The 11,267-nt window shown below is 48.9% G+C and overlaps 1 protein-coding gene across 1 annotated transcript in view; it reads left to right on the top strand.

Annotated features, from left to right (window-relative positions):
- Impa2 (inositol monophosphatase 2) overlaps positions 1-7,681 on the top strand; it is a 31,683-nt gene extending 24,002 nt beyond the window's left edge. The window contains exons 6-8 of the mRNA XM_036205298.1: positions 4,088-4,196; positions 5,358-5,509; positions 6,853-7,681. Of these exons, the coding sequence (XP_036061191.1) occupies positions 4,088-4,196; positions 5,358-5,509; positions 6,853-6,968 (377 nt within the window). The 3' untranslated portion in view covers positions 6,969-7,681. The remainder of the gene's footprint in view (positions 1-4,087; positions 4,197-5,357; positions 5,510-6,852) is intronic.
- Positions 7,682-11,267: the final 3,586 nt, after the last annotated feature.

Genomic DNA, 11,267 nt, shown 5'->3' on the forward strand with positions numbered 1-11,267 from the left:
CATGTGTGTGAATGTGCTCTTAGGCCTTTGGAGGGCAGATGTTGTAAGAATCATGCACAGACCCAGAACAGAGGGAGTGGAACTCGCGGGGACCCTGGGAGGCACCCCTGCAGGACGATTGGGCAGTCAGTTCTCTGACCCCAGAGTGGGCGGGAAAGAGTCCCTTGCCCCATGTCTCCCTCTGCCCTGTTTAGTTTGGCTGTGGAGTGGTTCTAGTGCCAGCCTTGCTGGCAGATGGCACCCGGCCAAGCCTCGCTGGGAAAGGCAGGGTGAGGAAGCCAGCCATTAAACACGCTCGGGTGAACTTTGCTCCAGATTTCATCTGATATAACCCGAACTATTCACACACCCGCTTCCTGGTTGGCTGCCTTCACAGTTCATCCGGTGGTGACTGCAGGCTCGGGTAGACCCACCCGCCTCTGCTCTGGCACCTTAACCGCACACGGGTGAGATTTAGTCAGACTTTCCCATTCCTGGACCCCAGAAAGCACTGGGGACCGGGTACAAAGAAGCCACTGCCCCTAAAGGCCACCCACCTTCCTTCTGCACACTGCCACACTGTCCTCACCTTGCCAAAGCACATTTGTGACTCTAAGTCCCATGTGCTCTTCTCCACTCTGGTCACAGATGTCAGTGTTCTGGGCAGGATGCAGACAAGCCGAGCAAGTCAGGTGACCTCTCAGAACTCAAGCTGGCATGCTCAAAAGCAGCTTCAGGTGGAAGATAGAGTGAGTTGTGGAGGCTGGGCGGGATCTTGGAGGACTTTAATCCCAGTCCTTTCGGGGGATAGGGCAGGAGCAGGAGGATCTCTGTGAGTTCAAGACCATCCTGGTCTGCATGGTGAATTACAGGACTACCAGAGCTACATAATAGGGAGAACCCATCTTTAAAATAAAATAAAATAAAGCTGTGATTTAGATAGCAGGGGTGTGGTGGTACATGCCTGTGATCCAGCACTTGGGAGGTGGAGCAGGAGGTCTGAAGTCTTTAACTGTTGGGAAAGATACAAGTTTTCCAAAGTTCTCTTCTTTTGTTTTGATGGTTGAAATGGCTCTCACTGACATAGACCAGACCTGCCTTAAACCCCACAGCTCTTTCTTCTGGCTGCTCAGTGCTGGATCACAGGCATGCACTACCACCCCAACACAAGTGCTCCCAAATTCTAAGCCCTACTTGAATTGATATCTGGTGATGCTGGTAATTGGTGGGCTCATTTTTTCTCTTCCAAATACTCAAGTCATAATAATTTTAGTTTATCAAAAACCTCTGGTAGCTGGGTGTGGAGGTGCACACCTTTAATCCCAGCACTCGGGAGGCAGAGCCAGGCAGCTCTCTGAGTTCGAGACCAGCCTAATCTATAGAGTGAGTTCCGGGACAGCCAGGACTACACAAAGAAACCCTGTCTTGAGAAACTATAAATAAAATTAATTAACTAATTAATTAAAAAAACAAAGCAAAAACTGTGTTCTTATGGGGGCTGGAGAGATGGCTCAGTGGTTAAGAGCACTGAGTGTTCTTCCAAAGTCAGGTTCAATTCCTAGCACCCATGTGGCAGCTCACAACTATCTGTAACTCCAGTTCTAGGGGACCTGATTCCCTCATACGACACACATACAGGCAAAATACCAATGCAATGAAATAAAAATATTTTCTATAAATCTTCAAAAATCCACCGGGCGGCCTTTAATCCCAGCACTCCGGGAGGCAGAGCCAGGTGGATCTCTGTGAATTTGAGGCCAGCCTGGTCTACAGAGCGAGTTTCAGGACAGGCACCAAAACTACACAGAGAAACCCTATCTAAAAAAAAAAAAAAATCCTCTAGCTGCTTGCCTCCTTACTTACTGTAAAGGTTGTTTCCAAAGAAAAATTTACTTATAGTTCAAGGTCTTATACATTTGATAATATTCACAGCTTTGTAATTATGGAGGACACCTGCCGTTTTCCTGCTGTGTGTGACAGGAGGACCTCATGTCTATGCCCGCCAGCTGGGATGGTGAGGCCATGGACCTCTTTGGTGGCGACCCCACCTCCCATGCTTGCGGTTGTCCGCTGAGTGCACAGGGCAGCATAGGAAGAGGACAACCGCATCCCGATGTGATGGGGGGATGCTGATGGAGCAGCCGGTGGAAAGTGATGAGAACCAGGCTCCGAGAGTACAGCCCTAGTGGACCCCTCAGGACGGGTTCATGAGAACAGTGCCGTCTGACTTCCGTGTGTTCATTACAGCTTGTCATTGGCCTATTGCTTGTAAGTTTGTTTTTCTAGCCATAAAATCCAAGGCTCGCCTCTTCTGTGTGGAATGTCTAACATGTGCCCATTGTGCGCTGGCAGATAGTGTTGTCGGTGAAAGTGAACAGTTCAAAACCGGATTTCTTTTTAAGACAGGGTCGCACCGTGTAAGGTAGCCTGGGAACTCAGCCTTCCTGTCTCTCCCTTCTGAAATGCCGGGCTTACAGAAGTGTCACCATACCTGGTGACAGTTTCATTTTCCTCCGCTTGTAAAGGATGTCAGTTTTCCTCCTCGATGCACCTTTTGGTGTTTTGTTGTTTTAGAGGGTCTTGTGGGGTGTTTTCTATGTGTTTTGTCTCTAGACCTCCCTAAATTTTATTGAGGAGACTTCAGAGCCCAGTCAACTCTCCTGGATGTGGTTCTTTGAATATTTCATATCTCTTTTTACTTCAAAAGTATTCTTGAATTATAATTGCCAATATGTTTTTTCTTTAAGATTTATTATGTATACAGTGTTCTGTCTGCATGTATGCAGGTCAGAAGAGGGCACCAGATCTCATTACAGGTGGTTGTGAGCCACCATGTGGTTGCTGGGAATTGAACTCAGGACCTCTGGAAGAGCAGCCAGTGCTCTTAACCACTGAGCCATCTCTCCAGCCCGTATTTTTTTTTTCCTTAACTCTGTTTGTGTTCTGTCCTTGGGGATATCTATTACAGGATGTCCTTTCCTTACAAATCTGTTACATGCAGATGTCCTCATGGTCCAGAAGAGGTCATCTAGTCTCCTGAAGCTACAAGCAGTTTGCAGCCATCCAGTGGGGGCGCTGTGAACCAAACTGTGGTCCTCTGGAAGAGAAACAAGTTTAACCACCGAGCCAGCCCGCTAGCTCCTAGTTTATGTTCTTCTTATTCACTATACGAAATATTTTCCATTTTTCCCCCTAAGCTCTGTACCCTCTAATTTTGAGTTTTGCTGTTCTTTGTGTTATTTCTATTTTATGGGCTGGCTTTCAAGTGTTCTCTTTTGGACTGTTGAGATGGTATCCTGTTTGTTTACCCTTTCATAGTCATGTGTGGGATTCACCGTGGTTTATTGTAGTATTAACAAGAGCTTGACTGTCTAGAAAGGAGTGAGGGGGTCTGGGATGCGGAAGACTGCTTTGGAGGTGTTAGAATAAGGCCTGCAGAGTAAAATAACAAGGTCGAGGCTGTTTGCTGCTAGTCATGGGGTAGCTGAGGTTTCCACCCGAGCCCCTCTAGTGGTAGGTAGGACAGATTGCTCCTGACTTCCTCCACAGTGAGTCTCAGTGATGTTCCTGACGCACAAGCCAGGCTCTCAGCTCAGGTACCATCACCCCATCACATATCTGGGCCCTGGGTGTGAGCACTTATATGGCCTAGAGTGAAAGTGGCCGTGAGTTTCCAGGTGCCAGCCCCTCTGTGTCCAGATCACACCACGGACCCATAGGAAGAGATCCACCCTGTGATCGGAGCAGAGAAAGGTCTTACACCCTCATAGAACGATGTATTTGATGAGATGCTCTTTCATCCTCAGACATAGACGTGTGGAACCATTTGACAGTGGCTATCTTTATAAGCCCCTGGGTTCTCCTGAGGTCCGTGTGCTCCTCCGTACAGTGGTTGGTGGGGTGTCCCTGAGAGGAGTCTGGGGAGTGCTCCTCAGCTGTCAGAACCAAACAGCTCTGCAAGGCAGTTGCCACTTGAACAGCCTAGTTTCACCTTCTGTCCATCACAGCGGAGAGACACATGGAATATCGGCCACTCTTGAGGGAGCCCAGATGACTCTGTCAGAACCTGGACTTGCTGTTTGTGTTGATGGGAAATTCTTTCTTGCAGATCTCGCAAAGGCCTTGGTTCTGACAGAAATTGGACCCAAACGTGACCCCGATACTCTGAAAGTTTTCCTGAGCAACATGGAGCGGCTGCTGCACGCCAAGGCACATGGGTACAGGTCCTCAGTCCCATAGCCAGTGGGTTGAAAACCAAAGGTGCTTTTGGCTAAACACTCCCAAGGGATGTGAAGAGGAGGCGCCGTGAGAGGTAGGGCAGGAGGCTGAGGACACCAGGCTAGAGAGGCACACCACGCACCATCATCCAAGGAACACTGGCTGCCAGGTGTTAGGAAACAGGGGCCTCATGTCCTTTTAATCTGTGCTTGAAAGCCAAGTAACTAAGCTTGGGTCCCTCAACCAATGAGTCTTGAGTCTCTTTAGAGCTTCTCAGCAGTCTAGCTTTTGGACCAGGGGTGTCCAAAGTGATTTTCTATTGCTATGATCAGATACTATGTGACCAAGGCAACTTGTAGAAGAATTTATTGGGGGCTTTCAGTTTCAGAGGGTGAGTCTGTGACCATCATGGTGGGGAGCATGGCAGCAGGCAGGCATGGTGCTGGAGCAACAGCTAAGAAATCATATCTTAAGACAACAACCACAAGACAGAGAAAGATAGCTGGGAAATGGTGTGTGGGGGCTTTTGAAACCTTGCCCCTAGTGAGAACACTTCCTCCAACAAGGCTACACCTCCCAATCTTTTCCAAACAGTTCCACCAGCTGGGGACCAGGTACTGAAATATATGTGCCATATGCACCTAGGGGGGGGCCATCCTTGCTCCCAACACCACAGTGCCCAACCATTTGCTGTTGTGTTATGGTGTCATATTTATAAACAGGTTGGGTGGCGTTTGTACCTAGCCTAGGCCAAATGTGACGGTCTGTGGGCCACAGGTTGGACATACCTGCTAGATAAGCTGTTGATTATTTATTTCTCACGTGTGCTTAAGTCAAAATTACTTCATCCTCGCCTCCCCCTCATCTGTGTGGTAGCCACCAGCCATTTGAAGGCCCTCCATGTAGCCTTCCAATGTTGAGTGGAGTAAAAAATTTAGGCCTCAGGCTGCACTGGCCACAGTTGACACTCAGGAGGCCCTGGTGAGCAGCCTTAGTGCAGCACGCAAACATCATTGTGGGAAAAGTCGTCTACCCAGGCCTGCCCTCCGCGTCCTGAGCTTTCTGGCAGAGTCCCTAGCAAGGGGAGAGGGGATGAGCATCAAGCATGCCATGACAGGTGACCTCTTACTCACCCATGTCCATCCTTCCCTTCCCTCCAGGGTCCGAGTGATTGGAAGCTCCACCTTGGCACTCTGTTACCTGGCCTCAGGCGCCGCCGATGCCTATTACCAGTTTGGCCTTCACTGCTGGGACCTGGCAGCTGCCACAGTCATCATTAGAGAAGCCGGCGGCATTGTGATAGACACCTCAGGTAGGCTCTATGGCCCTCGCAACCCTCCCCACCCAGTAGCAGACACTAAAGCAGGTGATACTGAATAGAGCACACCCGAGGTCCACACCACATCGGATTCCTCCATCTTCTCTGAATTCTGCAGATGAGGCTACACCAGGGTGCATGGCAAGCTGTGGCCAGCCATAGAGGGCTTTGGTCCTGCCCTTCCTCAGACATAAGCCAAGGTCTCTTGGCTGGTAACAGAATCAGCAGCATTCCATATTCTCACATCACTGACAGTTTCCCATGGCTTCTGAAACAATCCAGTTGGTAGACGGAGCAGACTCTTCCCCCAGATCTGCAGCCCAGAGCTGGGGCTGCCCAGTACCCAGGAGTTGTCCTGTTCCTCTGCTTTTGTGCCATTGAGTCCCAGTCACTGGTCACTCAGAGCATTCCTGAGCCCCATACAAATCTGCCCAACCACTTAGTTCCCAAGCCCCCTCCCTGAGTTCTGGCAAATCTTGTTAGACCCATTTTTCCCCTTTTGAATTTTTTTTTTTTTAAAGATTTTATTTATTATGTACACAGTGTTCTGCCTGCATATATACCTGCAGGCCAGAAGAGGGCACCAGATCTCATTACAGATGGTTGTGAGCCACCATGTGGTTGCTGGGAATTGAACTCAGGACCTCTGGAAGAGCAGTCAGTGCTCTTAACCTCTAAGCCATTTCTCCAGCCCTCCCCTCTTGATTTTTAGTTTAGAGTTTGTTAGCGAAAATGCTGTGGTCCACTTCTAACTACTGGGTGTAGAAAGTGGGTCTTCTGTACTCTGGCTTCCACCTTTGTCTGTCTTTTGAGAGGCTTGGATCTCCTAGCAATGTATAAAAGTAAAGTTGACTGGCTTTTGGCAGTCAGTGTACAGGACAGTCTCACACTAAAAAGCATCTCACTCTAAGGTTTATCCTTCGAGCACCTTGAGGCCTCAATCTGTGTGTGTTTGTCATCACTGGGTGTGATGGCTCCTAGATTGGGAACCCAAGAAGGTGCATGGAGGCAGGTTTGGCCCTCTCAACCACAGCAGCCTGCTGTGTGGTGAGATACAGGACATCCTACACCCATCCTGGTCTCACCTAGTTTTACATTTCCCGGAACTATCATAACTCTAAGATGGGACAGCCTTGGCCATGTTCCTAGGGCAGAGTAGGTAGCAAGAGTCACTGTGCCTTCCACACAGCCAGGTTAGCCAGGTTCATTTCTTAGCTACTTGATGGATACCAGCCCTGGGACTCCATCTCAGGCCTATGAGCTAGTTTTCTCTGTACATAGATGTGAGAAGTTGCTGTTCCAAGCTGTTAGATGTCTGCTCTCCTCTCTGTCCACAGGTGGACCCCTTGACCTCATGTCTTGTAGAGTCGTGGCTGCTGGCACCAGAGAGATGGCCGCGCTCATCGCCCAGGCCTTACAAACGATTAACTACGGACGGGATGATGAGAAGTGAGGCACACGCAGAATGAGGCACAGAGGCTGACAACATCCAGCAGCTCCCTGGGAAAGAGCTGTCCCCGTGGCAAGGGCTCCATGACAAAAGTCTACCGTAGCTCTTGCTGGGACTCGGTGCTTTAGCTGGTTTCTCTCTAATCTAATATAGCCTTTTTCAGGCCGGTACATGTTCTTTCATCAGAGCCAAACCCAAATCTCTTGTGAGGTGTGTATTAGTCATTCAGTCTTGATTGTTTTTCCAGAATGTAAATCTCAGGTAATAAAGCTTTAGAACTTGCTCTCAGGCCCTCCCCGCGCCCATGGTAATACAGAATGCAATAAATCAGAATTATACTTCCAAAGTTGGTTCCCCTCCAGCCTCTGGTTCTCAGGCTGCCTGAACCCCCACGCTGTGCAGACAAGTCTGTTACTGACGTCACCCCACAGGTCAGTGCTGTGGCTCAGCTTGTATGTCTGGTGCCCCAACCATGGCAACAATGAAAACATTTCCCCTAAGTATCAGTCTCCTGATCTACAGGCTCTATTTAATTGTGCATATAAATCACCTTCCATTTTTTTATACTGCCTTTAGTGGACCTTCGGAGAGTAAGTATACTGTATAAATTAAAATGATGTATACAGAACCTTTATTAAAGCCTGACTGTATCGAAAAGGGAAAATGAGAAACTGAAAAACAATAGTAAAATATTTTGTGACAAACATTCTTTTAAACAATCTTTTGGGAGTTGAAACTTTTTAAATGATGGAGTTTGGTTTTGATTTTTGTCAGGGGGGGAGGGTGCTGGGATAGAACTCAGGACCTCATGCACATAAGACCAGCTTTCTACCACTGAGCTACATCCCAACCCTAAAGACCAGAATTCTGGTTCTGTGGATCTAGACTGTTGAGACGAGGCCCAGATGGCTCTGAAATATCTGTAATTTGCCTCAGGGCCTTTTCCCAGCCACTGCCATACATGCCATACTATAGTTGCTGTGGGAGAGAGACAGTACTTTCCTTCTGTGCTAGAAAATACCTTGTTTGTTTTGCTGTTGTTTTATGAGACCGGGTTTTTCTGTGTTGCCCTACAGGTCATTCTGTAGTCCAGGCTGGCCTCAAACTCACAGAGATCCCCCAGCCTCTGCCTCCCAAGTGCTTGTTCGCCCGCTCACTCATTCCTTGAGGGATCTGTCAGAAAGCAGTTGGCCAGTTGCTTCTGTGGTGCTCCAAGTCAGCAAAATCCCCACCCTCCCTCCCACACGGGGCCTTTCTACTTCTGTTCCAAACAGCATTCACTTGTCTGCTGCTCAGTCAGTCCATTCCTTCAGAACCTCTCATCAGCTTCCACACACTCCCCCCAACTTCATCTTTTCTCAACAGCTTTGCTGGTGGCATCCTGTACAACAGTGGTTCTCAACTTGTGGGTCTGACCCCTTTGGAGGCGTTGAATGGTTCTTTCACACTTGGAAAACACAGATATTTACATCATTCCTAACAGTAGCAAAGTTACAGTGATGAAGTAGCAACAAAATAATGTTACGGTTGGGGGTCACCACCACATGAGGAACTGTATGTAGTAAAGGGTCACAGCATTAGGAAGGATAAGGACCACTGCTGTAGAGGAAAGACTTTTGGGGGCCTACCTTTGTCAGTTAACCGAATGATAAAAGCCCTGCTGTCACCAGCAAGGGGTCAGTCAGGTGTGGGTTGTTAGTGTTCTGGTTGGTGCTGCCTCAGGAAAGCCGCTGGGCCGCCTGCCCCTGGCCTGCCTGCCCTTCCCTCAGACATCACTGGGTATCCTGGGGAAGCCAGCAAGGGCAAAGCATCGGTGGATTTCTGTTCTTTCGTTTTCACCGAGTTCATCTCCATCAGTCTTCACTCAAGGACAGGATGTTGTTCTGCTCAGACTCTTCCCTGGGCTGCTCAGTTGTCACTGTGGTGTGCCCTGGCAGAGTGACCAGGTTCTACCTCGTGAAACTGAGAGGGAAGGCGGCTGGTGACCAGGCAAGCAGCTGGCTAGTCTGTGGTAGAGAACAGAGTGGCATCAGAATGTCAGGGTTTATCAAAGAGTTGGCCTGTCGCTGTCTTGTCTGTCCTTTTAAAAAATAATTCAATACATAAAAATGTGAAAATTATATATATTTCAGACACATGTGATATATCAATGTATGTGCTTTATGTAATGCTTAAATCAGTAAAGCATATTCGTGATTTACCATTTCTTTTATGAGAAAACATTCAAATGCTTTGTTCTAGTATTTTAAAATCTATAATACTAATTATATACAGGCACTTTACTATGCACAATTAATTGCTTTTTTTTTGTTTTGTTTTGTTTTTTGCTCTTGCTATTTAGAAGGTCAAACATTGTAACATCTTCCATAGCTCACTAGGATGGCTTACCTATTAGAGAAACCAGAAATGGCTGCCCCATAACTTAGACAGGTTTTGCCTGATTGAAAAGCCATTTACAGAGCCAGGCGGCGGTGATACATGCTTTGGATGGCAGCACTCAGGAGGCAGAGGCAGGAGGATCTCTGAGTTGGAGGCCAGCCTGGTCTACATAGTTCCAGGACAGCCAGGCCTCCATAACAAGACCTGTCTCAAAAGACCAAGAAGAAAAAAGAAAAGGGGGGGGGAGGGTCCTGCAGCACACAGTATTCAAGCCTAGATGCAGGCCAGACACCCCAGAGTCCACGAGGCAGTTCATGAAGAGTGCCTGAACCTGAGGGGAGACGGAACTGATACAGCTCACAGTGGGGAGGGTTGAGGTGCTGAGGCCCTTATGGACCCTTCTGTCGGTGGGAGCTTCTGCTTGTGACTGCTGATGTATATATACCAACCTCTCATGGGCCCATGCCCCAAGAGCCCACTGAGTCTGCATCAGGCGCACAAGGACCAGCGTGGACAAGCCCACCAGGCTTCGTGGTGAGGTATGAGTGACCTCGGCATGATGGATGGGATTGGGTGAGACGCCAGAGCAGGCCATCAGGTGGTGAGGAAGCAAGCATGTGGAAGGAAAACACTTGTAAGAGTAGCCAAGCTCCCAGCTAGCAAGTCAATGCCATTTGGGGAGAATGCTATCAGTCATGAGGTAGACATGTGCCCCTCTGGCAGAAAGACCTTATATATCAATCCATGGAATGAGTGAAGCTCTCACAATGTCTCAGGGCCCTGTCTTAGGGTTTGTTTCTGTGAAGAGACACCATGACCACGGCAACTCTTAAGGAAAACATTTAGTTGTGGTGACTTATATTGGTGAAATTATTAAGGCCACTCCATGTAGTTAAAAGGGAGGTTTATTTTGTGGGGTAACTTACAAATGAAGGGGTAGGTTGCAGGGTCTGGCAAAGGTATAGCGCGGTCCGGCGGTGTTCTCTGGAGAACTCTGCTCGGTCTACCTCCTGCGTCCAGGGTCCCCGAACCAAGAGAGTGACCTCCTCTTGATCCTCAGTCTTCCGCTTCCCCCCTCTGCCCCGCCTTGTGGGCGTGATCATTACTGAAGCCTCAATGGGAGTTGGAACTTCCAGGCCAATGCTGGGATGGCTATCCACTACAGACTTACTTAATGGTTTCAGAGGTTTAGTCCATTATCATGGCGGAGAGCATGGTGGTGTGCAGGCAGATGTGGTGCTGGAGAAGGAGCTGAGAGTCCTACATCTTGACCCTAGGCAACAGGAAGTAGTCTGAGACACTGGTATCTTGAGCATATCTGAGACCATAAAGCCTGCCCCCACAGTGACACACTTCCTCCAACAAGGCCGCACCTCCTAATAGTGCCCCTCCCTTTGGGGGCCATTTTCTTTCAAACCACCACAGATCCCTTCAGGTTAACCTGGTGCCGTTGGGCGGAGTGTGCTGCAGATGTATAGACATGAGCAGCACTTGGAAAGCTAACTGGTAGACTAATCCCTGGATGTTTGGGGAGAGATGCAAGGCTGTGGGTTGCTCAGGTCAAATACAGCATCTTCCGACCACCGCCAGAGACTGGGCCATCAATAGGAAGGAGTGTGGCTTAGTCTCAGCCAGACACTCCCTTGTCTCTGTCTAGCCTTGGCTGGGTGCTATATGCAACCAATTCTGGAACTTCACTGAAACCGTTCCAAAAAAGCCAGAATGGAGCCAGTGGTGGTGAACGCCGTTAGTCCCAACACTCGGGAGGCAGAGGCAGGTGAATCTCTGTGACTTCGAGGCCAGCCTGGTCTGCAGAGTGAGTTTCATGATGGCCAAGGCCACATAGAGAGACCTTGTCTTACCCAAAGGTCAGGGTGGTGCGAAGCCCTCTGCCTACCTGTGTGTGCGTTTCACGCCAACTGC

Source organism: Onychomys torridus, chromosome 13 (assembly GCF_903995425.1).
Source record: "Onychomys torridus chromosome 13, mOncTor1.1, whole genome shotgun sequence".
Classification (NCBI taxonomy): domain Eukaryota; kingdom Metazoa; phylum Chordata; class Mammalia; order Rodentia; family Cricetidae; genus Onychomys; species Onychomys torridus.